The following is a 27,604-nucleotide window of genomic DNA, read 5'->3' as shown; positions in this document are numbered from 1 at the left end:
TTTTATTTATATATATATATATTTTTTGATTTGTTACCTTTTTTATAGAAAATGTACTGAACAGTGTACATATGAAAAATCATGGAAGTTGTAAACAGCTCATCAGAGCAAGCAGATATACAAACAAATATACAGTTTAACAAAAACTTAAAAGAAAAACAATATATGAAAAAAATAAAATTAAGTAAAATAAAATAAAAGTAAAAGAATTAAAAAAATTTAAATTGCCAGGGGGAAAATTAAAAGTTTATTCTAACGATAAACATAAGACTGTAAGCAAGCATTGTATGACTTAATTGCTTTTCTGTTTGTACTTGTGGATACGGTGGATGCATATTGTTCAACTTCTATGGTTTAAAGCAGGAAAGAATGGTTTATTATTTGAGAATTTACACCTTGTCTGTGTGATTACTGTCAGGGAAAATGTGAAAATGAGCACAATAACCTGCATCACAGAGAGACTTACTTTTGACTGCACTGTACCGCTGCACACACACACCCCTCACAGATTATAAAGGTATGGATGTACAACAGATCTTGTTTCTTGAATAATGTGCTTGCACTAGTACATGCTGTCATTTGAATATAGAAAAGGTAAATACACATACAGCTGATTCAGGAATGTATAATGTTTCTTAATCACATTGCAGTACCTTTCCACAAGACAGGAAATGAATTTGAATGGGTTCCATATATTACTTTTGAGACTGACAACTTTATTGCAGGAGGATTAGAAGTACAGATGTAAAGCATACTGTATTTGACTGATTACCGTGACTGTGTTTACTGTTAAAGCTGTTCAACTCAAGGTGAAATGAATACATATGATTTTGTTTCCCTCTTCTAAAGAAACTTTACATCCAACAGCTGCTGTAAAACAAATGGAACAGGTCATAACAAGTTTAAAATATTACATTAAAAGCACTCATCATATAGTCAAGATTTATGTTTGTATTTTTCTCATTTTATCACCATCAATCATCACTTTTTATTTTTCTCTTGATAAAATGGTTATTGACGTTAGGGAAGAAGTGGCAGTTTGAAATGATGATCACATCAATAATCCAAATGGATGGAAGTTGAGTCTATAATGTGAGTTATAACAAGGGCACAAAATGAAGTGGCCATGAAACTTACGCTCCATAAACATTTCACCTTCACCGAAGATATTTCAGGGTTCATGTTCTAGTTTTCAGACTGAGGAAACAGTTTCTGAGCAGAGACACCACAAGCCAGACCGGTTTTGTGCTTCCCATCTGCTCAATCGAAGCAATAAGAAAGAAGCCACAGTCTTGATCAGTACGTTAAAGTTGCTTTAATTTCTTTTTTTTTAAAACATTTATTCCAGGCTGAATGATATCATTACCACAGTTTTGACATGTACATCATTAATATCTTAGTTAAACCATCAGAAAATAAAAACAGCCATAGAAAACATTGCTTGTCTGTCACATCTGGACAGAGGTGTATTTGAAGTCCTGTAAATAACACACATACACACACACGTTGCTGACTTTTGAACGTGAGCAGGGCTTTTTTTTTTCTCCTTCTGGTCATACCGTACCAGGTCGGGTAAATCCCACAAAGCAGAGCACAGGAATTCAAATACAACTTTCAGTCAGGTGTGCAGACTACACTGGAATAGTTTTATTAAAACATTGCAAGACAGAGAGTCATTCACCATTAATAAGAGAGGAAAAACGCTGCTCTTGCCTTTATTCTCCTACAAAACAGCTAGCTATTGTTTTATCTTTAAACTTTGATTTTTACAAGACAGAGAAAAATAAAAAAAACATGTTGTGATATGAAGAGTGTTGTAAGAGTTTAAAAACATTATGAAAGGCCATTAATCAGTGACTAGTCCCACAGATCTTAACGTTGTTTGCATCAATGGTGCAAAAAAAACACTGTAAAGTACTAGACCATAGGTAGCATTGTTACCATAACATGGACATTTTCTTTCTAGTAAAATCACACATGTAAGATTGTCTCGCTAATACGAGAAGTGGTCATTGATTAATAATAAAATATTAAAATGCTGTACAGGGATGGTGGTTGAAAGGTGTTTGAATGTTAGGGCTCTGCTCACTCAACTAACTACGAGATTCCAGGCTTCTCTGAAATGCAGCTACTACTTACTACATCACCCATAATGCAAATGGTTATCAGTGTGATGTCACAGCTGTGGGAGGGCGTGCAGCTACTACAGCTCTAGATGTGAATGTAAACAGGACAAAAGTAGGGAAAGTAGATGGATTTTATATGATACTGCAGTGTGTATTGAGCGTGTATGTGTCTGTACAGCGTGTGTATGTGTGTGTGTCTGTGTTAATACGTGTGTGTGTGTGTGTGTGTATGAAGGCATGTGCAGTGTTTGTGTAGAAATGCTAGATAGGCTGGCCCTAGCTTGCAGCCAGTCAGACACACTGATCACCGTACTTACACACAGTAACACTGAGATAGAGCGATAGCCAATCACACTGCAGTGATGTCACACACACAGGTTCACGACTACAGTTTTTATACACTGTACACAGAGTTTTAGAGCGAGAGGAAAAACCACTGGCAGTCTTCCAGGCAGTGTGTTTTACTTCTCCATCTCGCAAAGTCACCTTGAAGAGAATTTGTGCTTGTGGGTAAGAAAGGAAAAAAAAAAAAAAAAAAGACTCAGGACTGGTGAATGAAAGTCGATCCAATGTCACCAGTTAACAAAATAAAAGCACAGGAAGAAAGAAACAACAGTAAAGAAGAAGAAACAGAATACTACAGTTGGTCACAGTATTACATCCCGAATGTCAGCTTATAATAAAACATAAAAAAAACACCCACTGTCCTTTATTCTGAAACACTTATGTAACATTATTTATCAGGGACGTGATTTTTTTCAGGTTCTGCGACACAACTTCCATTCAGTAATAATGGAACGCCGTTCTTTTTTTTTTTTTTTTTACTGCTTTTTATATTCCTGATCACATCCCTGAATGAAAACAAAACATCATAGTAACAAAACATGTTCCGTCCCTCCTCAGCGCTGATCGTCTTCTGGGGGCCTTCACTGGCTTATGTAGCACCTGGCAAATGTGTAGTCACAATTTATCTGTCTTTTCATTGTCTTTCCTGTTCCCTTTTTATTTACAGCCGCAGGGAAAACATTCCAGATAAGGTGTTTTCCCCCTTTTTGAGACATCTGGAGGCAGTAGGAGAAGAAGACAGAATCAGGCATCCCTCATTGTTACAGTATAGTTTTTTGGCACAGGTTGAGCCTTCTTATGTCCCTTGTCTCTCGCTCCAGTCCCCAAAGGCTTCAAAGCAGTTACTCCACAACCGGATTCCTGGCTCATACTCGAAAATGCATTAACTGACGCGCATACTGTATGTGCACGTAAACAAGTACGGAGAGAGACGTGGACACCACTTTTCGAGTTCACGATTCAAGTCTTAGTTAGACGACAATGTTAAGCTAAAGAGAGAATGTGGATGTGCTGCTAGAGTTTCTATCTAAACATGGCTTTCCGATTCACTGGCTTATCATTTATACAGATGAGTGTTCAGTTAGACTATCCGCCTGTTTGTTTGTTTGTGTGTGTGTGTGTGTGTGTGTGTGTGTATGAGAGATACAGCAAAAATTTCCATGATAAACACACATCACACCACATTACCAGTAATGATTCAACAGTCGACTTTTCATGAAATCAGAATAAAGCACATGTTCACTATTTACAGCTCTGTACAGTGTGTGTGTGTGTGTGTGTGTGTTTGTGTTTGTGTGTGTGTGTGTGTGTGTGTGTTTGTGCATGTCTGTGCTTGTCTCTGTGCGAGTGTGCGATCTGAATGTAGACGTGTCGGGGGGGTTGAGTGGTGAGAGTGGCGTGGCTGCCTCCACTGGAGGGCAGTGTACAGATCCCAGTGGAGGAGGAGGAGATATTTGGAGAAGTAGAAGAAGAAGAAGAACCTGCGGAGCCGGAGCCCAGGCTTTAGTTGCTGTGCATTGTGGGTATGTGGGCTGGTCCATCACAGCAGTGGTGAAATGAGCAGCTCGGGATGTGGTAGTAGAAGTAGTGATCTTTTAGGATGGGCTTTGACTGTCTTTTGGATAATTTTAGGTGAGGAGTAGAGGTTGACCTTCAAAGTGCAGTCCTTTACTGAGGTGCTTGGTTGATGAGTTCTGGCCTGCTGTGTTGTTTCTGGTGAACCGGTGATAGTGAATTTCAGTGGACCTTGACAAACTGGGGTCCTGTTGGTGCTTAAAGCGCTCGGCTCTGCTTGAGCTCTGGTGAGCGCTGTGTCGGGTGGTGCTGTTGGCTGTGAGAACTGGATTGAGGCAGTACAGGGGTGGACTGATGCGGCTCTGGTATCTTAGTGGACTGAGGATTGTGGTCGGGCAGCGGGGTGAGGCCGGCTAGCCGGGTCCAGTTGGTCGTTGGGAACGGAGCGTCGGTTCTGGTCTGGTCGGTTGGTGGCCAGGTACTTTGCTCTCATACTGGAGGTGTACTGGAGAGATAGGAAGACAGTGACAGAGGAAAGAGAGACGAGCATGTGGGGAAGGGACACAAACAGAGGGAGAATTTGAGATAAGAGCGGGAAACAATGAGAAGCAAGAGGGAAAGAGGATGACAGAAAAAAAGGACAAAAAACAGACAAGAAAGAGGAAAAACACGGATGGATTATGATTAACCATTATTTACGCCGAAGAATAAAAGAAGTACTGTAGAAATAGTCTCAGTTAAATAATGTACATTAGATCAAGAGATTTGAATGGTTTCAATACATAGGTAGATAGATAGATAGATAGATAGATAGATAGATAGATAGATAGATAGATAGATAGATAGATAGATAGATAGATAGATAGATAGATGGGGTGACAACATGTGAGGCAAACACAAACACACAGGTACAGCAGAAGTACTTTGACCAGTCATTTGGACAGCCGGGGGTGTTTGATTACAACAGTCATTCATTATATAACAGCTGATTACGTCTGGATGATGTTATTGTAAATTAGCAGATGTGGTTTTATTTTGTCAGTAGTTTGTAGTTAGTGCTCTAGTTCTGATGTAGTAGGTTAGCCTGGTATGAGTTAGTGGTCTCTCGTGAGCAGCTAGCTAGTTACAGTTGGAGGTCTCTGGTTTCCACGTCACTGCAGACAACAGGAGAGCAGTTCTGCACAGGATGGCGGCCCGGTCGACAGCCCTGCCTAAGAATGATGAATCGTGGCCATTTGGGTGGCTGCTACGGTTCAACGGTGGAGGTGGGAAACATGTGCTCCTGTGACTGTTAAATGGTGAAGGGTGAGGGGGCACAGAAACAGAGGACACACACACCTCGACCAGAGAATGCACACATAGACACACTGTGGGAACAGGGGGGGGAGGGGGAGCAGGAACTTTAGAGGTTTGGGCTCAAGTTTACTCAAGGGCTGAACTGTCAAAAGATCTTCAGCTTCACTGCAGGTTATAACCAGGTGGCGTGGAGCGAGACATGAATCCTAAAAAGTGTGCAGAAGTTATGAATAATTCTACATTCGTTTATTAAATTTAGTCAGTCCATGGTATTGTAGCCCCAAATGTGTACAGTTGATAAGAGCATGGAACAACATCCACAACTACAGGCTCAGCAGCATCTTGTCAAAGCCAGGATAGTCAACACGTTTGTAGATAAAAGAAGGTGCAATCCAGACACCTGTATACCTTGCAGAATGTTTTCTTATTGTATTGAAGAAAAAGCTTGATACACTGCAGGACTAAATATTAAAAATACTCTTAAAGTGTTTGTTTGAGCTTCTCTCCGCCACGGCAAAAGTGGTGTCATGATCAGCAAGTCCTCTCACGCTTCACTGACGGCCACAGTGAAACCAACCAGACTTTTTACATCAGAAATAGAGAAAAACTGTGTGACTACCATGTATTATACTGACCCAACAATTACACTTATCAAAAGAGTCAAGCTTCTCTTTTGATGCAAGTGCAGATCCAACTATCAACAGGCTTCTTTTAAAACTTCCAGGTAATCCCAGGCTGCCAAAATGACCTTCATGAAGGCGATCCATGATCACTGTCTAGTTTTAGCACAGAGGACACTTGCAGTGGTGTGGGGATAGGGAACTACCTTCCAATATCCACACTAGCATGCACTTTAAGTCATGAATGAGATAAAAGTACATTCATCAACAACATGTTTCCTTCATTACATTCTGAAATTACAAAATGCCATCTCTGTGGGTTCTGCGGTTTGGAGAATTTCCCAGCAGCACTGTGGGTATTGGAAGATAGTGGAGGGAGAGTGTGATCTAGAAAGTGTGCACTTACAGAGGGTGGAGGGGACTCCCTGCCAATCAGGGGGGTGTTCTCACACCGAGGGTTCTGAAAGTTTGCGTTCTGGCTCCTGCATTATAGAATAAGAGGTTACTGCATGTGGTCACCCTGCCGCTGGTGCTCAGTTGTTGAGCTGTTGATCTGTGGTCTGCTCATGATTACAACTTAATGACCCTCTGACAAATGGCCTCTGACAAATGGCCTCAGTAATAATTACAAGTCAGGGACTTAAGCCTGGCACCATATAGCCAGGGGTTAAACACCTCTGCCACAGTCCAGCATAGTTAACATTCTTTCTTAACAATGCACAAAAGAAAAACATTTAGTCTCACAATGGGACACGCTCTGTAAAATGATGCTTTTATCAGTGTGGAGACCTATAGGCAACTGGCTGTAGGCACATAATTTAAAAAAGCATATATTGGTAATTTGTAGAGCATCATTTCAACTATTAACGGTTTCAAGAAGAAAATGTTTAAATATAAAATATGAATTCATTAAGCTTCAAATGTGACTCATAAGCACAATTTAATATAAAGCTAAATTAGGGCTACTTCTTTTATCTTTGATATTTTATATACGACAGTGCAACTACCTAACAAGCTTATAATATGAATGTCTGAAAAGAACCTAACAAATATGGTTCATCTTGTTAATAAAAAGGTCTAACACATAAAACAGTTCCTTAAATACTCCAGTTTTTCGAAACTACAAAAATATATTTTTACGTAAGCGGCTTGATATAAACAAACACAAGTCAACACACATTCATTATATGTTTATGTAAGTTACTGAACGGATTTCCTTGGATTATATGAACCTGGTCCTTTGGCAGCTGATAGTCTTGCTGCTGACAGCTGACTATAGTTCCACAAACATGACAAGGAAAAATGTGGAGGGAAATAAATCCCTCTACAACCCTGCAATATGCTTTGGAATATAGTCATCAGTATTCTTAAACATACAGGATTTGTTCATGGCCCAAACATCAAAGACATGGTCCTTTAATGGTCCAAAAACTCAAAGTAATACATGACTATCAGAATACAGACAACTGAACTGTTTAGTATTTAATTTTCTTATTTTTAAAGTTGCAGTTTCTTGCTTTGCAGCAAACAACATATTATCCTTGATTAGCGCACAGCTAAAACAGAAGCAAGCAGTGGCAGACTTAAGATGCTTATTTCACTTCTGTATTTTTGTTGTATTCAGAGCAAGCAATTGCAGGCCTGTGTCAAACTGTAAGACGTAGCAAGCGGGGTGAAATTATTAACTTGTGCTGAGGCGAGTGCAGATCTGAATTAACTTTTTTAAGTCAGGTTTTTGCTAACGCTGTGGACTGAAACAGGCAGGCTGGCTGATACAGCAAGCATCTAATTTTCTATCAGTTTCAAAGGGAAAACTAGTGAAAGGTTGTAACTCATTAATTGTCAAACATAGCTGACAGTGTGTCACAAAGGACATAGCAAATAACTAGCTAATCTAATTTATCATATTACAGGCAGTGAGCGTTGCTGTGCTGCTAGTCTGGGTCACAGGGGGGCAAGCATCAGCTACCTATGGCAGGCAGTGTATTGATCCTGCTAGCCTCTAGCTAGCGGTGGGTGCTAACTCACATGTATTCAGTGACGGGGGCATTGCTGACAGTGTGGGCTGTAGCGGGCAGGCTAGCTTCGCTACCGTAGCTGGAGCCACAACTGTAGAGACTGGGCATGTGAACGCGGTACAGGTTATCGTGCACACCGCCCCGTGAGGCGCCCGACTCGTCCTCTCCGTCTTCCTCATCCGTCCTTCAATTCAGGGTAAGGGCAGGGCACGAGAGGGCATGATGGATAGGAGGGGGGAAAGGTAGAGGGGAGGGAGATCCGAGAGAGACAACAGAGTGTAAACAAGTGGTTGAAGAGGAGGTTAGGAGACGGGAAGGCGTTCTTGTACTATGAGGAGCCCCCTGATACAAAAGACTGGTTAAGACCATGCCTTCAGCCCCAAAGCAGCTGAACAAGAAGAAAAGGAACACGGGCAGCATTCATCTACAAAACAGGTCCACAACAAGTACAGTAGGGTCTCTAATATTACTGCACAGCTCAAAGTGGAGAGCTGTTTTTTTGTTGTTGTTGTTGTGTGGTTACATAATATTAAACTGTATGAAGGTAGAAGACTCTTCGATATTCTCAAAGTTCTCTTAATACGCAGAAACATGCAGTCATTTTCTTCATGCAGTCATCCTCTGTTGACATGGAGGATTCCTGGTTTTTACCGTCCATTTCAAATTGTCCAAACAGTGTCAAATGTCAAGAATCCACTTTCTTTGATAAAAAGTCATGCATCTCTGAGTGCTACATGGAAATTAAAGCAAAAACGTCAGGAAAAAAGGAGATAATATGGCTGGTTTGGGCAAACCATTTTCAGACATAAAATGGTCAAGAATGTAAAACGGCCAGCAACATAACAGAATGAGGCATCAAATAAGATATGTGCTGATTTGGAAGTTGAATCTCTGGCTACAGAATTATACTGGGTGTGACGATGTATGATTAATCACAAAATACATATACATGTGCATATGTGGACCGTACCATTAGGACTATTGTTTTTATATACCAACAAAGTCACATCAGGCTGGAAATGTTTCAAAGAGGGAGGGAGCTGTATGAAGAATATTTTAGCAGGGCCCTGTGTTAACAAAAAGGTAGAGGAGATGTTACTACCCCGGTTGGCCACCAGATGGAGGCATTTCACTCTTTCAACCAAAATGGAGTTAAGCTGTGCAGCCCATCAGAAAGATTCAGCAGTTGCAGCACAGTCAGCCTAAAAAGCAACCAATCCGGTGAGCAGTTATTCTTGCTTAATTCAGGGACATAATGGATTTTTATTTAATACCCCACCGGACCATACGCTAGCATTGCTGGTAATTCACACCCACCAACAACACCAAACCACACTATTATGGCACAGCTGTGATTCATAATTCAAATCATTCACCAGAGTGAAAACCGTCACGTATAGTGTGATGTATAGTCTAGAGCTCTTTGCGCTGATTTTACCACAGAATGATTTGGTTGATCGAATGGGTATTTAAAGGGGCTGTTTATTGGATCAAAGGGTCGTTAAGGTTCCTCAATATCCATCATCATTCGCTGAAGCCCAAAGCATTTCCAAATCAGGACAGGGAGAGAGGGAGAAGGGAAGGAACAGAAGGAGGAAGTGGGGCATAGAAAAAAAAAAAAAACGTAGTGATACACAATCTAACACAACACTGGTGCTCCAAGTCCACGGTGGAGAAAAGAAAATGAGAGAGATGTACAAACAGAGAAACAAACAATCAGCCAGATTGGCAGTGCTAACGGCAAACAATAAAATAAACAACAAAACTTGCAGAGAAAACTTGATGGATGCAAAGACAAGCAGGAAGACGTATAGAAGGATACAACAGCTCAGAAGGCAAATACACTTAAAAGTATGACATGCATGGGCACCGAGTATATTCTTTATGGGTCTTTCTCCTGTTTTCAAGTTCATCAGCTGAATTCAGTGAGACAATTAAGAAGTTAGAACTAGTTACATGTTAGCTGTTAGTGTAGAGATTAACTAGTTTAATTTAGGGCTGTAAAGGCTTTTGTGTAGCTTGTGTATGTGATTGTGAGAGAGAGATTGTTTGTGTGTGTGTGTGTGTGTGTGTGTTACCTCTTGCCAGGCCAGGTATGTGGCACACTGCACACAATGGAAGAGAACATCAGAGCAGTGACAAAGGAGAAGAGAACCAGGTAGATGAGACCCTCGACTCCGTCATAACACAGGCCTGTTAATGCCTGAACATAGTCCTACAACGACAGGAGAGGAGAGGAGAGGAGAGTCAGTTGTTAAGAAGGATCTTGGGATTTGAGGACTTCTCTCTTCTCCTAACACAACAAACAAAGTGACTCACCATGTGTAGGCTGCGACAGTCCACCAGAGCAGTCAGCTGGTGAAGACCAACCTCCGTGGAATTCAGCACAGACTGGATTTGCTCGAGACTCCCCTGCACGCACAGAGCAATGGTTACACATTCACGCTCAAATATGGATATCCGCCTTCATGTACATCCACACACACATACACACACACACAAACACACACACACACACACACCAGATAAACACGTGTGTGCTGACACTTGTGTAAATGCCACTTTCATCACGCTCCCGCTAACGCAAATCCCCTCATGCATGAAAATAAAGACCTACAGATCATTGCACACACAAGTGCACGTACCTTGGTGTTGGCATAATCACGTGTTGCTGATCTCAGTAGCTCTGCCACATCATCCTGCATCTCCACCAATGCTTTGTGACTCCCTGACAGCCTCTACAAAACATACAGAGACACAGAAGACACACAAACAAAAGTATCTTTTGGTTATTATATCGTTTTACAGGCTGAAGCAGGTAAATCAACTGAAAGAAAGAACAGTAACTTCAATACGACAGGACGGTGAAGTTACCTGCTGGAAGGGGTTAATTTGGCCAGAGCTGCACCTCAGGTAATACTGCAGGATATCTGGGAATATAATAATACATACATTTAAAGTATACAGTTTAATGAAAAGACAAGCAGTATGTTTCTATGGAAGTGTGATAGCAGTAACATTCAAGCATAATTGTGTGTTTGTGTCTTTATGTGTGTTTCGGAGGCAACATCTGTTCTCTACAGCAGACAGACAGAGCGGAAACAACTGACAGACAACAGAGCTCATTAGATGAGTGCAAAAAGGAGAGTGAGGAACGGAGAGGAAGAAAGGGAGCAATTGAGAAGTAAAGAGGGATATAAAAGGATGAAGAGGGAGAACAAATCAGATAATGATCCACAGTGAAAAAGCTAAAAAGTGCTCTGAATATTTTTTTTTTTTTTTTTTACATCTGGGACGAGCAGGAGGACGAGAGAGCGGGGAGTGTGCAGGGTTGCTGATGCATTGCAATCAGCAGAGAGAGAGTAAGAGCTTTTAGATACCAGAGTGTCAATCAAACACAATCCCCTTGGATACACACACTCATACACACACATAAACACACACACTTGTTTCTTAAAATAGAAGCAACATGCCAGGGTGAGATTCAACTGTCAGTGAGGAAACTGGAGTCTATTCTGGATGTTCCTGCTTATTTGTCAACCTAGAGCATCTCTATAGCAGTCCAATGACCAGTCTCCTTCTATCCCTCCCTGCATCACTTCACCATTCATCAACTGAGAACACTATTCAAGTACTTTATTCTCCTCATCCCCAGAGGTCAAAATAAATCTGAATGGTTTCAAGAAGTAATACACACAGGCTTTTTTCTTGTGAAATAATGGATTGTCTTATCTTATGGCCTTTAGAAACATCTGAAAAGATAAAAAGACCCTTTGCTTGAATTGCTCACAACAAATACACATATTTGAGCTGTGGCAACGATTTGCAGGTAGCTTTGTTTTTCTAGTCTAAACGGGTTGGAACCGCCGCTTTACAGAAGGAAAACCTTAAAAATGGCTGCTACCGGTTGACAGGTCCTATGTTTTTTTTTGTCTGCATACCTTGGTTAATGACAGCGTTTTCCTTGGTTACCCTGGTGATGTAGGTATCCGGGGAAACGCAGAAGTCGCTGGCTGACTGTAAGAGGGTAAGCACACATGACACATCAGGCTACAGTAACATCCCCTTTGAACACACTTGCTCGAGCAGTGGGTAGAGATTACATCATTGCAGAGCCAGAGAGCTCGGCGATGTTGCCATGGTTACACTTACAGCAGCAACAGCCAGCTCCAGGCCGAGAGACCCCCAGCTGATTATCAGAGTCAGAACCCCCAGCAGACACACTCTGAAGGACAAAGCAAATACATATTTTTAAAGTCAAGGTTGGGCTTACCGACATACCATGTATTACACAGCTCTGACACACACACTCAGAGTCTCGACAGGATTTCACCCCTCCAACAGGAGCAGATCTTGGGGTATGATGTGAAGTAACGTACCCAATCAGAGTGCCTCTAGAGTTGCGTATCAGGCCGAAGAGCACCAGAAGACAGATGAGTACATCAAACAGCAGCAGGCCCAGGTACCCCAACCACCTGTAAATATACAAATTCACCACAGTGTCTCATACATGGCCTCGCAGGAGAGGGTGTTCATCACTGAGCAAATGAATCCTCAGCATTAAAGCCATGGTTCGTTGACAACCTTATGCCAGCGTGGTTGTTTTTAACATGCAGGAATATATCAAAAAACTGCATGACTGAAAATGTGAGACCAGTTTTCAGTTTGATACAGCAAATACTGCTGAAATGCCTGACACACACACCAGTACTCGTTAGTACTGACCTGTAAAAGTCAAAGGCCTCCGTCTTGCGGGCCAGATCCTCCAAGGAAATATCAGTATTGGACCAGAAGGGGACATCCACCATCAGCCTCACCAGCTCGTCCAGCTGGCCCTGCAGCTTTTGGACGATGGACACGTAGTCTGTCTGCTCCTGGAAGGCTGTCTCCAACTGGACCAGGCTCTCCTCCACTGTCTGGTTTAAGGCTAGGGCGCTGTCAGACACCTGGATTCAGACATTAACCAAAAAGAAAAAACTGGCATCAGTCACATTTTATTATTTTATAACTGGTTTGTGAGGTAATCTTTTAAAGACAAACAACGCAGTACGTATTACTGACCAGTTTCTCCACCCCAGATACGGTGCGGTTGGCATGACGGAGGGAGTACGCCAAACGACTGGCTCCATCACTCGACTCTCCATTTCCGTAGAATCCTACAGCGATGCCAGCGCTGGGAGGCAGAAAACAGGAAGTGCCAAGTGTTAACACAATGACTAATTCAACCATTGGATGGCATCAAATTCATCAATATGGGCGAACCATGTCTTTTTTTTCTCTTTTGCTCACAGTCACACACACACACACACGGCAAAACTGCACCAAGACGAGTAATTTATCAAGTGCAGTTCCTCTGTTAACCAGCAACAGGCGGCACTGGTTCTTGGTTCTTTGCTTTGGTGTCACCCTTGGGCCTCCGGCAAGCACAGGACTACCAGGAATGATTCTCACACACACACACACACACACAGCGTCCACACAATAATTGGGTCACCAGACCGCACATAATATGGTCCTTCTGCAGCTCTGCACCGACATTCACACATGACACATGCTACAATATCTTTGGTTCCTAGCACCGACTCTCTTTCTTCCAAACCGTAGTTCTCCTATGTTCACTATATTTACACCGCACACTAACCTCCCGCCTGCCCACCACCACCACCACTGCAGAAATCTTTTTTTACACTCTCTGTTTTGCCACATCTAACCCATTTTCACCACATACCCCTCCCCACTGGGCTTTTATTTTCCCACTCACCCTGTAAAGCTCTAGTAACCCCCTCCTTTCCCTTTGTGTACTGTATGTGTGCATGTGTGTGTATGACAGGACTCTTTGCATTCATGATATCTGTCTGCACTCTAACACCAGACAGATTTGTGGAGTGAAATTTATGGCCATTGTTAAGGCAATTCATTCTAGCCCATTAGATTTTGAATAGCCCCGTGTTGAGTAGCCCCGTGTTACACACAATGGTGTGTGTGTGTGTGTGTGTGTGTAAACACACATTGTGTTTCAGAGCTTTAAGATGGACTTAATGTGTGCATGTAACATAAAACAAATACAGAAGGAAGCAGGCTTGACAAGAGAAACAGAATAAAGATGAACACAGTCGTGAAGACACATTAATGTGCTTCGTGTGTTGATGTAAATATCTTCTCTTTTATTTGTCCATTTCCCAACCCATCCCTGCCTCCCACCATTTTACTCCATCCCTCATGTCATCTTAGTTTTGACAGGAAATCCTCTCTCTCCACTCCTGTTTACTCATCCTCCTCTTCTCTCCAACCACCCATTCCCTCTCCCACTGCTTTCTCTCTCCTCTTCCCTTCATCCCTCCTCTTCTCTGTCCTCCTCTCTATGACTTTTCTCGTTGTTTTAATACCTGCTGCTCCTATCAAGGGATTTCATGACTTTATTAACCAACAGCTTAGAATATGAGACATAAATGAGGGGCTGCAGCAAGGCAGAAGGTCAGAAGTTAAATAGCTGACAGCAAACACTGGCCAGCTTAGCTCTGATAAAAAGCCCACACAAAGGAAACCACATACATTAGTGAGACATCATTTTGCCTTTGAGAAACAGCAACCTGTTCTGAATGATGTTAACTCAGAGAGACAGAGCGCAGCCTTAGTCTCTGCTTCAGTCCATTTTCAGCTGAAATGTACTGACATCATAAAGCTTTGCTGCACCTAAATGACCAAACTAAAATGCACTCAGCGCAGTCGATCAGATAGTAAATGCTGTATTCAGTCAAAATTGGGTTCATTATGAGTTCAAATCCAAACAAAACTCATTCACCTGAATCCAAATAAAATAAATAAACTTTAATGTTTTATTTGATATGAATAGTGCAACCTGAGTACACAAAGTGAGACCACATACAGACACCTAATCCCACTAGTGACTGCTACATACAGAAGTTATTCTGTGCAGTATAGAGCAATGTAGGAGAAGGGTGGCAACTAATGATTATTTTTAGAAATACATCGATCCAATCTGTACTGGCACCCATAATGACATTACTTTGTGTATTGGATATCGGCCACTTCATAACCAATACACATTATATTATTGCACTATTATTAAAACTACCATTTGATACTGTCGCCAAATCACAAATCTTAAGAACTGTAACTTTAAATACAGTTTCTGTGTCAATGTAATGATACGATTCAGTGTTACAGGTGTCAGTTAGATTCATTCTGTGACAACCAGCTGCAGAGTCAGTTTTTAGAGCAACAGCCTCACATTACCTTACCTCAAAATGATTGTAATGTGTTCCAAGCAAAGTGAAATATAGTTTATACAATTTTTGGAAAAGAGAGCACCAGTATCGCATCAGTACTCAGCATCGGTAAACACTCTGAATAAAGGTAGCTGTATCAGTATATGATTGTATCCCCAGTGATTTTTGTTATAGGTTATCTCTCAATCTATTTTAATGATCAATAGAGGAATCATTCTGCCTATAAAATGTCAGAAAATAGAGAAACATGCCCATATCCACAGCCCAATGTGCCATCCTAAAATAACTTATTTGTGGCCAACAATGTAAAACCAAAAGACAATGAGAATAAAAAAACTGTAGAAAAAACTGTAAACAACCTAATACCAGCTACAGCTTCCATCTAAACACACTGCACCTGCAAACAAATGGAGGAAGTCCACATGCAGTTGGTGTTCAAAAATAAGACATGATGTCATATTAAATAGTGGACCAGGAATCACACACACACACACACACACACACACACACACACACACACACCACACACACACAATCACACAGAACGCATGCGTACAGGCTCAGATCCATATCAAATATTCAAAAAGAAATATTATAGCTAATCATAAAATATTAAAGCCTGCAAAAACACTCTCCAACACTGAGTCACGCAAACGCGCACGCAAACACACACACACACACACACACACACACACACACACACACACACAGACATAGCTCCCCCTGACTGTATAATTCATTTCTACTCTCTGCATCAAATTCGCTTCTGTCTCCATGGCAACCTTTCTAGGCCAGGGAGAGGGCTGAACACAGAGAAATAATAAATAACGGAGGGGGACTGACGGAGATGAAGAAAAGGGGAAGAGGGGGAGAAAAAGTCAAGAAAGGGGAAGGGGAAAAGTAACGAGAGAGTAAACCAAAGAGCGATAGTCTGTATATTTGCGTGTGCATTTTTGTGCCAAGAGGAGCAGAGTCTATGCAGCTCAGTATCTGTGGTCAAAATAGACTCTACTCTGCTGCTGGGTCCCTTAGGTCAAAGACCTCAGCGTGTACACACAGCCTTCACAGTCAGATAAACACAAACAGAGGAGTGTAACCACCTGGCTGGCTCCCAGTTACACCACATTGGCTTTTAGGTTTACACAAGAATGAGTGAGCTTGATTGGTGCAATGTACAGTCATAATGCACATATGGCGGCTGTTGGCTGAAAACATTGTATCTCCAAAATGTCAACTTTGGAGGAAGAGAGAAGAGAGGTTATGTTTTATGCTTGATGGATTTGTTCTTCACAATAATGGTCTATTTGTTTTCAAAGGGTTTCATCAGACTGCCCCCCCCCTTCTGTTTATTTATCCCGTCTTCTCTCCAAATTCACAGAGGAGCATACTGAATTTAAAGTATAATGATTTCATACAACAACTGCAATACACAGTGTACAGTATATAGGGCAGACTAGATAAACACATTTCTGAAATTTCTGCAAAATAAAAGCGAATCAGTGCTTCCAGGAACTACAACAAGTTCAGATAGCATTTGTGTTTTTCTTCACGAGAAGGAATTTATCTGTTGTATCAGCTGCTATGGAGATAGAGCTGATACAACAGATAGACTCGAACTTGGAACATTACAGTTTCTGTACGTGTAGATCCCTGTCCTCTCCATTGTTTTATTGTCTACATCTTGGGGTGGCAGTTAAATGAATGCTTTATATGAAGTAGAAGAAGCATAAAGAGCCGATCATAAAAGGTTTTTCTGATATTAACATTGTTGTTGCACTTCTGGCATTTCCTCACAGGTTTTTAATGTGCAAATTGAAAATGTGCAAAAAAACTGTTGGAAGTAAATATAACTATTAATTCAAGGACATTGAGTCAGACTTAGTGTCTGTCCTGTGCAGTTTTAGTGGCATTCTCTATGCAGCTGTACACCAACAGGCTGTGGTATGCAGAGAGGCAGCTAATCAGTGGAACCCCCCCCCTGTAAATCCCCGGAGAAAAGTTAGAGTCTCCACTTAAGGCTACAGAGCAATTCCTTTGAACGTGCAGAATGATTAACTATATCAACTCCTACTCACTCAAGTATCCTTAAAGGAGCTATTTGTAAGTTTTGCTATTGCTACATAGCCAACATTTGCATTAACAGCTGTTTATTCGCCAAGAGCTGTCTCCAGAGGTGAGAACCACCGCCAATGTGGACTCTCGCTTTGCTTCTATTTCTATCACTTCTTTTCTTCTAATGAAGTTAGCACGCTAACCAGCTAGCTCCGGTCTGGCTGGACCATATCGTCATTCTCTGATAGTGAGTAACTGTAACGTCCAGGCTGCCCCAAAGAAGTAGCACTGCTCAGAGGACATATATATATATATATATATATATATATATATATATATATATATATATATAACCTCTTGTATTGTTAAATGCAACAATGGCTGAAGCTCTTGGCAACCGAACATCATCACCACCCGCTCCCAGCAAGAAACCATGTTCAGCGTCACAGAAAACTTACAAATAACCCCTTTAATAAAACAAATCTTATAGCATGTGGAAGCGGTTACCAGGGCTAGAGGGGGTTAAATGTCCTTCAAATACACTTGCCGTTTAAATGTATAAAGGTGTCACTCTTAAGGGAATAACCTCTCACCTGCAGACGAGTGTGGCGATGATGACGCACCAGGCCGTGCAGCAGCAGTCGGCGCTAGGCTGCTGAGAGTGTGTATGGGAGTGTGAGGAGTCATCACTCTTGCGTCGCCGGCAGCAAAGCCAGAACGAGTAGAAGAGGAGAAAGAGGAGGTCCAGGCCCAAACATAACAACGCCACAGCACCAAGCAACAAAATAGACTGGAGAGAAGCGGGAGAGAGAAAGAAACAATTAGTGGCAGCAAGATGTGTACGATTTCATGATACAGTTTATGTTACACATTTTCGGTCAAACTTTGGGATGGATTCATTCTGTACACAAATGTTTCATGTTTAATAGTTGTCCTTATCACAGGGAAAGGGACAATTTAGGAAGAAGGTTAAGGACACAGGAAGCAAATTAGCTGATATGAGCAGAAACCAGATACATGCAGAGACCACATGATTTAGTTTCCTGTGTAGACAGATACACACAGACACAATTTGTGCTACTCTCTCCAGCTATTTGAGACTAGAAAATAGTTACTGTTTAATGGGCGTTTGATGGATACCATGAAAAACACATTTGCACACCATCAAACACGCACACCTCCACAGTGTGAGCGGAAGCGATGCTGTTCGGGAGCTGCGTGCGCTAGAGACCCACCACACAGATCACATACCCTCTAAAAGCTTTGAAGTGTAAAAGAAGGAATGGGTGGTGGGGGCAGACAGACGGAGAAGTGGGGGGTGGTGGTGTAAATTTGGAACAAAAAAAGAGACAGGCTGGAAAGACAGAACAGAAAGAAGATGTGAAAGAAGATGACTGAACTGAACACTAAAAAGGGAGAAATGGATAAAGACAGGGATGAGGGCTGTTACAGCATTTTGCCTGGAACTGATGAAATCTTTTTTTATCTCACACACACACACACACACACACACACACACACACACACACACACACACACACACACAGCAATGTTAGTTTTTCTTTCCCCTCTGGACTAGTCTGGAAAAGTCATTCTACTGCAGGGACCGTGAAGAGACGAAGGCACGTTTCTGGTAAACCAAATCTCCACCTGCAAGACCACTTTAGACAAAGGAATCCTGCCACGGCTCTGCTTGTTCGGAAACAGCAACATTGTAATTCAGGGGACTCCTCTGTGGATGATAACACAGTCTGACTCCACCTCCAAGATACTCACAAACTTCCTGGCTTCCAAGACTGACTTCTAAACAGCCGATTTTTCTACTGACCTAATTTTTTCCTCACTGCCAGCCAGCAGTTTCCTCACCCTGCAGCAATTTATGCACCTCTACTGTAAATATGCACATGTATTGTATGAGTGTATATTTGCCAGAATTCACATTATATTCGAACATTAATTAATTATGATGGTTTTCGTTTCTTAAACCATACGTAGGCAACGTAAAGCATAATATTTCAGTGCAGTGGTTCCAAACCTGAAGACAGGGACCCACAAAAGATCATTAACAAGATAAGAAAAAAAATTATCTAAATTATTTTTTCTTATTTTCCTCTTATCTTTGAATGTTTATTTGTGGATTGTTGAAGAATTGTATCTCTTAAGGCTTTGAAATTTAAATCAAATAAAAAAAAGGATAAAAAATGAACAGAACTGGTCCTACCCACAGACATATAAAATTGCTGATGTAGACATTGTTTCGTTTTGATGGGTAACAAACCAAAACTGTTTGTGATCCATGTTTTGGGTTTTTAAGAGTCTACAGTCAGGCCAGCGGATCTGTGAGACTGTACATAGTGGTTCTTGGAGGTGAGTGCTGAGGGAAATGCTACTACTTTAGCAGATAATCAGTCATAAACCAAAGTACTGGACTGTAAAATTTTGACCCGATGATAGAGCGAAATTAAAAGTGGGCCGAATCATAAAAATTAACATGATGATTAACAGCAGATGTGTTGCGAGTGGGTGAATTTAAAATGTATGAGAAAAATATTAATGACATTCTCTAAAACGTGAACATATTTAAGCTTCATTTTCGTCAGGAACGAATCAGACCCTTCGTTTCGACTGCTGAACTCGTTATTATGAGCTTTTAAGCTGTTTGTGTTCGGGAAGTAGCAGTGACATTTAGAATTAAAACGCTGCATGTAATATCCCACTGAAAAATCTGCTGTGGGTATCTAAATTGTGGAAAATAATATGATCAGGTGGGTGGCAGGTGGATGATTTATGCATACATGCGGATTGGGATGACAGCAGTCGATCCATGCATCACTAGTCCGTCGAGAAATTTCATGACAATATTTTAGTCTGGACCAAAGTGGAGACCGCTAAAAAAACTTGTGATCTCCAGTAAAACTTTAGATTGTTAGTGCAAAATGTGATTTATTGCTTATCTGAGAGAGTCATCCTGTCCCTGTGGCCTTGAGTTCCTGAACTTGTAAAACATAATAGAAATAACTGTTCACGCTGACCAGTCACACAAGAGCCAGCTGATATACTGTCACTAACTAAATCTCTTTTCTCATTGAAAAACAATGTGGTCTAATAAGGTCAGCATTAACTGTGAACTGTGGCAGATGTATAACCAGGCCAGCAAAGGGTAATGCATCAAATCTGGAGGGCCTCAGCCAATCCAGCATAGCTTGTGGGTCACTAAGCTAGACCATTATAGGATACATTACGATACACGACAGGATGTGACCTGCAGTGGCATAATGTGACATCCGAAGGGAGAGGAGTGCTAATTTTCAAACCACAAGTCTCAGTCCCTATTAAAAGCATCAATACACCTATATTTTCTGAGGTCACTACCTACTTAAAATAGTTACGGTCCTTGGGTAGGTGGTGACGATGTTAGTTTGAATATTACAAACTAATTGTGGCGCTACACTATTACAACTTAAGTTTCAACTTCCACAAATATCAGAAGGGAATTCTGTGACATTTATGTTGTCAATAATGCTGTGTTTCTGTCATTACCACATTCTTCCTTTGTGGTGGGAGAGCAGGTGGTAAGCTATGGCTGAGCCAGAGGAAATTCAGTTGATTGCTTTTTCCCTGACTGCTTTTCTCCAACAGGTTAAAGAAGATGAGTGGAGGATGGGGGGAGAGGATCCTGATGGGAGAGAAGGGGGAGATAAGCTCTGCAGATTCCTAGTCTCTGGTATTATCCTCTGTTATTATCTATGAGCTTAGCTCGCGACAGAGACGTTGTGCTGAGGTAAAGGCAAACTGTGCTCCTCTAATGCATTGTTTGATCTCTTGTGACGTTAAAATCAACATTAGGACTCAATACCATTTACAGTAACATGCATTAAGCTTTGCAGAATGAGAACAAAACCTCACGCTACAGTATATAATGATGGATATTTTCATGGCATCCCTTATAAATCATGCTCCAGGAATGAGAATGGGATGATATAGATACCATGATATGGAGGAAAGAGGGGAGGTGAAAGACGCTGGGACACAAAGTGTGGTATTTTTTACCATGAAATATAAAATTATTATTAGAGCTGGAAAAATTGATTCAGCCTCTCAAATTTGAGGATTTGCTGCTTTCTTTTGGTCATATACCCTTTGGATACATAACCTTGGGCTCCAAGAAAATTTTAACCTGCATTTTTTCCACACATTTTATAGAAAAAAATGGATTATCAAGAAAATAATCATTAGATTATCCAATAATGAAAATGATCATTGGCTGCAGCCCTATAAAACAATTTCAGTCCATTAATCGAAACATTTTTTTCATTATTTAAATAACTGCTTAGTTTAGAAAATGTCCAAAAACAATGAAAAATGCCTGTCACAGTTTCAAAAAACGTCTTGTGATGACTTGTTTTTAGTCCAAATCCCAAAAGTATTAAGTATGCAAAAATACAAAACAGAGAAACACAGCCAGACCATAAGTGGGTTAAAGCATTAACCCACTTATGGTCTGGTATTTTTACTTCACTATTTATTTTTAATTATTAATTGATAACCAAAACAGCTAATAAAGTAGATAGTTACTCAACTAATCATCTCAGAACTAGTGGCCATTCAGAGTAATAACAGCTGATCCAGGACTCTTGGTGTATGGGCTTAATGTTAAATTTATAATCTGACTATGGACCAGGTCTCTGCAGCTACCTCACTCTCCTCCCACTGTGTACGATGGCCGCTAGATTAACTGTCAGGCTGACAAACCATCAGAGCAGATTAAGTGTGGATCAATTAGCTACTAATAAGCATGGTGAGCTTGGTTGTGCATGTGTGTATGTGCATGCTTACATGCAAGTGTGTGTGTGTGTGTGTGTGTGTGTGTGTGTGTGTGAACAGCTCCAGGAGATCAGCTTGCGGGCTGGAGGAGGGGCTAAATGTTAAACGCCCAGGCACAGTGATCTACTTTCAATCTGTCCGTTTAAGTGTGTGTATGTGCACGCCTGTGAATGTGTGTGTGTATGATTGAGCTGACAGGATCAATCACTTCCACTTCAGCGAGTTGTCCTTGCACTCTCCCTGCCTGTGTGTTACTCTGTAGTCTGGCCTTGCCCACTATCCTCTCAACGTCTCTCCGGAGGCGCTGACTGACCTCGAGTTCATGCTGCTTATATTCACCTGTACTTCTGGGTCAAAGTGCAACCAAAACACTAACAGCAATTTCTGTATTCAGACAAAGACCCAGATAGTTTGCTTTTCTATACACAAAAAAAAAAGATTCAAGAGTGGCACCTTTTGTCCTCTCGGATCCTTTTCAAAACACTATGAGATAATGTCTTCCACTGTGCAAATCTTAGCACACTACTCAAAAAAATACCAATTACTGACTTACTTTCCACAGCTGGGAATATGTGTGTGTGTTATTACAGGTCACATGATTCCTCTGTAATGTTCTGCAGCTGTTAAACTGTGGCTGGTAGCTGACTCTGCGATTCTTCCGTAATACAAACAGATGAACACACACACACACATACACACACACGGATAGGCACACATGCTATTCCAATGCCTTGCAGAACCTCAGGATAAGAGCTCCGATTTCAGCTCTTCAGGAAAAATAAAAATAATAAATAAAACAGTTTTCTTGCAAAAAGCCACAGCGTCAGCATCCCCAATAAAGTCAAAGTCATCAGAGACCAACTGCTGTGGTGAATGAATACTAAACAGTTTGTTTGTTTAAGAGAAAAACTCCTGCATAAGAGAGGAGAAGTGAGTAAGTGAGTGACTGAGTGAGTGACTGAGTGAGTGACACTGTGTGAGAAGAAAGTTTTGAGCAGCTTCAGAGCTCAAGAGCTGAATACAAATGAACCTGAGCCAAATCACATCAGAAAGAAAAACACAACACAGAAGAATCTCTCTCTATTGTGTGAGAGAGAGTGTGTGTGTGAGTGTGTGCTACGTTGTGGTGTGTTGACGGACTCAGCGCACTGAAGGACACTGTGTAGGACCTTGTTTGTATGTGTGTGTCTGTTTGTGTGTTTCTCAGCTGGATGAGTGGATGCATGAAAGCCTTTGAGACAGATACACTGAGCCAATCTAAAGACGGGCTTCAGTGAAAGAGTGAGAGAAAGAAAGAGAGCATTCTTTCACAACAGACTACAGCCCTCCCCTTCCCACTCTCTCCCCCCTCCCCTCCCTCCTCACTCCCTCCCTCCCCCAACCCAATTCAACCTCCTTCTTCTTGTTCTTCTCACCCTCTATCTCTCCCTCTCCCCCCCCCCCCCCGTCTAGCCAGAATTAATGATTTCACCCTGAATAGAACCCCTATATTCACTCACACACACACAACCCCCGAGGGAGATCTGTGACCTCACCTCAACAAACAACACTAAGAGCTAAATACGCACTGACACAGAAACTGAACATACAGAACATACAGCACATATGATATGCACAACTGTACATACAAATAACGTGCAAACAAACATATGATCATGGTGCAGAATGATCAGTGACATAGAAACAGCACCGTCTGCTAAAATATGTCAGGATGTAATTAGTCTAAAAAGGGGGTCCTTAAAATTCCAGTGGTAACACACATTGACACACACACACACACAAAGGCCCTTAGTTAAACATTGAATAGCTCGCAGGAAGTGGCTACTTGGCAATTTAGAAGCACCTCCCATGGCTCATCGAGCCTTCTCTCTCTCCTCTCGCCTCCAATCAGTCTCTTTTTATCTTTCTCACTCCTCCTCCTCTCTCCTGCTTCTCTCTCCAGTTCTCATCTCCCTCCCTTGTTCATGGCCGTGGGTGCCTTCCCACGCTCAGCTCTTGAACTTGCACGCCTCCCCTCCACTCCCCATACATGTCAGCACACTATGTTGAGGGGTGACTGCAGCGCATGAAATGTAGGACTCTAAACGATATGTCTTGGCTTTATGCGGAGCTCCAAAGACTGTTCTTTTCTGCTTCATTTCTGCTGCAGAGACCTGGAAGTCACCTTGTTTGCAGATTCTAATGAAATGTAGAAAAACTGGGCCAAAGCCACTCTTCGATGGAGCTGCTCTCTAAGGCAGCGCTTCCGACTCAGAGAGTGTTTTATCAAAGAAAGACTGCAATTAGTTTTATGCTTTTAACTTATGCTAATGATTGTTTTTCCTCCCAGATTATTTTTTCAATTAATTAATTGTTTATCCAATAAAATGACGGAAAATAGTTATAAATTCCCATCGCAAGTTCCCAGAGCCCAAGATGATGTCCTCAAATTTCTTGTTTTGTCCAAAGAACAGTCCAGAGCCCATAGATATTTAATTAACAACAATAATATAATTACAGAAAATCTTCACAATTAACAAACTGGAACTGGACCACGTTTGGCATTTCAGCTTTATAAATCATCTGAACTGTTAATCAGAATTGATCATCAGAATTGTTAGTGATCATTTTTGCCTTTTGACTAATCCATTAGTCACCACACCTTTGTGACCTTTGGAGAGCCAGGCAAGCGGTGCCTACTCAACACAGTACACCTAATCACAGCTTGCATGTCTATGGCCTATGAGCTGTGACTACTTCATCCAAAGAGTAATGTTCACTTGGAAACACTCTCATTTTAATAGTTTTACAAGTGGTGAAGAGGTACAACTCTCCAATATTTCAAAATGAAAAGCAAAAATTTGAAAAAAACAAACATAATTTGGTGTAGAAGAAATGTTTTGACTTTTTTTTTTTTTTTTTAAATAAATTGCTATTAATCTCACAACGCCTGAGATTTACATTGCAACCATTAGGGGTCCTGAACCCCAGGATGGGAATCACCTGACTAATCGACTAATAACAACGATGGAGCAGGTAGGGGTTCAGTGCCTTGATCAAGGACACTCCTCTGTCTCTCTCACACTCACAAACACACATACACACACACGCACACAGAGCACTGATCGATGCAGGGAGGGAACCCACAACTCTGTGGTTGCAGGACAGCCTCAGTCACTACTTTGCCACTCTGCTGTGAAATTACAGTGTGGGTAGGTGGCAGGAGGTAGGATGATTAGGTGATGCTGCATGATGAAGGGGATGATGAATTCTGAGTGGGAGGTTATTATTCCCCCGTATTTGTCTTACCTTCTGGTACTCAGAGTCCTCAGGTCTGAAGTCACTGCTCACCAGCTGGAATTCGATATTGAAATGAGGCAATCGGTGCAGTAGATTCACCCACCAAGGTGGGGAGTAGTTCACTACAGCCGCCATACTGATGCAATGACCTGCCGGCTGTCACTTCACTCAATAACCCCGATTCCTCACACAGACACTGAAAAGAAATTCACGACCACTGTAAGTTAACGGGGCAAAGAAATTACATCATGCATAATTCACAACTCCTGGCATGGCTGTGGCAAAGCTGGTAAACAACTATTATAAATGTAATTTTTGACAAACATGAAAGATGAAGGTACAGTGTCCACAGTCCTTAGTGCTAATACTGTCTACAACCATAACATCATGACTGACATTATTACAAGGCCAATGTGATCAGTTATCAGTTATTAGTCACTAACAAGGGTGGAACAAACATGTCAATCAACATTAACATAGTAAAAAGTATTGCATACACCACCTGGCCGTGAGTTAGAAAATACACTTACAAAGTATTGCTGATTTCTAAATGTCATATATCATTTAAATTTCTCATGACAATTTGCTTATTTTAGATTTGCATCGAATGAAAAGACTTCACTTGTGAAAAACAGGGTATCCCTTCTCCACTCAGTGCATGTCCTTACCTACCAATGACATTCCTGAACATGTTGCTGTGGAGTGTGTGGTTAAGAGGGCCAAAACACTGCAATATGACACATTACTTCATTTCAATTATCTTTGTTAAACTGAGAGTGCTTCTGATGAATTGGATAAATACTATTATTTTGCCATTTAAGGGGTGTTTTCCTTCAGAGTCCCTGGTGTATTGTGGTTTACTGCTGTGTAATATGGCATGTAATGTGCCTGTATCATGATAATTGTGGTCAGTATATTAATGTCATAAAACAGTTCACTTTTTATTTCTACTCTTATTACCAATAAACCTTTCAGTATCGACTAGGGAATCTTTGTCCTGAAATGTTTTTAAATAGCCCATTGTAAGCAAATATTAAACCTATGAGGTCATACTGTATTCAGTCCTACTGTACATGAATTATGAAATGACAATAGCATGGCTGACAGCTACATCGCATCTCCCAATTTACGCCCGTGCTGTAAAAGACAGGCTCGGTGAGATAAACGTGATGTGGACGGTGAAATGGCCGTTATATCAAACCCGACACACAGGCACGACTCTCTCTATTACATTGATTTTACTGTACCCACACATGTAGGTCAACTCAATCGCGGGTATCCTCACATATTCATGCAGCAAGCCTTATTCATTCTTCTACGTCGAGTCAATAAAATGTTAGCAAAAACCCGGATTAGCTAGCATTATCCCGCTTTGTCCGTTAAAACTACCGCAGTCTGACAGAGTCGTCAAGGCAACGAGGAGGAGAAAAGGCAGGAGCTGGCTTCAGGGCTCCATGTCTGTGGACATCAAAGCCCGTGTGTTGAGGAATAGGAACCGTGTTGCGACTCACCTAGTGAAGCCCAAGCGGATGCAGACTCTCGTTTACTGTAGTCTTGGGAGTCCAGGCCGGCGTATATTTCACCTATTGTCTTCCCAGATCCGGTGGTGGATTTGAACCCCACAGCCGTGCGCTGCTGCATCAACGCGGCCGTACCGAGCTAGCTGCAACGAGCGAGTCGGCTGCGGTCCCAACCACATTGAAAATAATGGAATAACGGTCACGGACCCAGTCCGCTCACATTTCACCGAGACGCCTTCCCGTTTGGACTACCTTACCAGTCAGCAACAATGCTACGGAAGATTAAGGGTTAAACTCGTTGACCCGCAACCCAGTATCTTTTCTTTCTTTTTTTTTTACACTTGACGATGCCGTCGTTGTCTTTCTCTTAAACCATGACGGTTTGTGCTCGTCCGCGCTGTTCCCACGGTGACCGTCGGTTCAGTGCATTTAGCGCTGCGGCTCTTCAATTGGATGATATTGTTGGAGCGTGAAGCAAACACGGTGTTTAAAAAGCCCTGGAGGACGGGGCTTTGCGGCAGCTCCAGTTCTCAGTGTGTGTGTATGTGTGAGACAGTGAGAGAGAGAGAGAGACTGTGAGAGTGTGAGTGAGCAAATGCGCAGAGAGACCACCCCCTTACGTTGAAATCACGGTAGTACATGTTACACCAAGGACCTTTCCAGCAGTGAAGGGTGCATTCAGATTTTTAAGGGACACTTATGGTGACCCTGAGGTGTAAAAACTGCCAACAACTCATAGGCGTAATTTTACAAGCTTTT

The 27,604-nt window shown here is 41.6% G+C and overlaps 1 protein-coding gene across 1 annotated transcript; it reads right to left on the bottom strand.

The window, feature by feature from the left end:
* Positions 1 to 1,300: 1,300 nt before the first annotated feature.
* ttyh3b (tweety family member 3b) lies at positions 1,301 to 27,399 on the bottom strand. Its single transcript, XM_056372867.1, has 15 exons — positions 26,837 to 27,399; positions 25,335 to 25,521; positions 17,816 to 18,012; positions 12,982 to 13,093; positions 12,646 to 12,866; positions 12,300 to 12,395; positions 12,073 to 12,145; positions 11,862 to 11,937; positions 10,795 to 10,850; positions 10,566 to 10,658; positions 10,240 to 10,332; positions 9,999 to 10,135; positions 7,931 to 8,104; positions 6,309 to 6,384; positions 1,301 to 4,491 (listed from the first exon to the last, which is right to left on the bottom strand). The coding sequence occupies exons 2-15, from the start codon at positions 25,458 to 25,460 to the stop codon at positions 4,357 to 4,359; spliced, it is 1,665 nt and encodes a 554-aa protein (XP_056228842.1). The 5' UTR covers positions 25,461 to 25,521; positions 26,837 to 27,399; the 3' UTR covers positions 1,301 to 4,356.
* Between the last annotated feature and the right edge of the window lie 205 nt (positions 27,400 to 27,604).

This window comes from Seriola aureovittata, chromosome 3 (assembly GCF_021018895.1).
Source record: "Seriola aureovittata isolate HTS-2021-v1 ecotype China chromosome 3, ASM2101889v1, whole genome shotgun sequence".
In the NCBI taxonomy this organism is placed as follows: domain Eukaryota; kingdom Metazoa; phylum Chordata; class Actinopteri; order Carangiformes; family Carangidae; genus Seriola; species Seriola aureovittata.
This window is presented reverse-complemented; position numbering and strand designations above follow the sequence as displayed.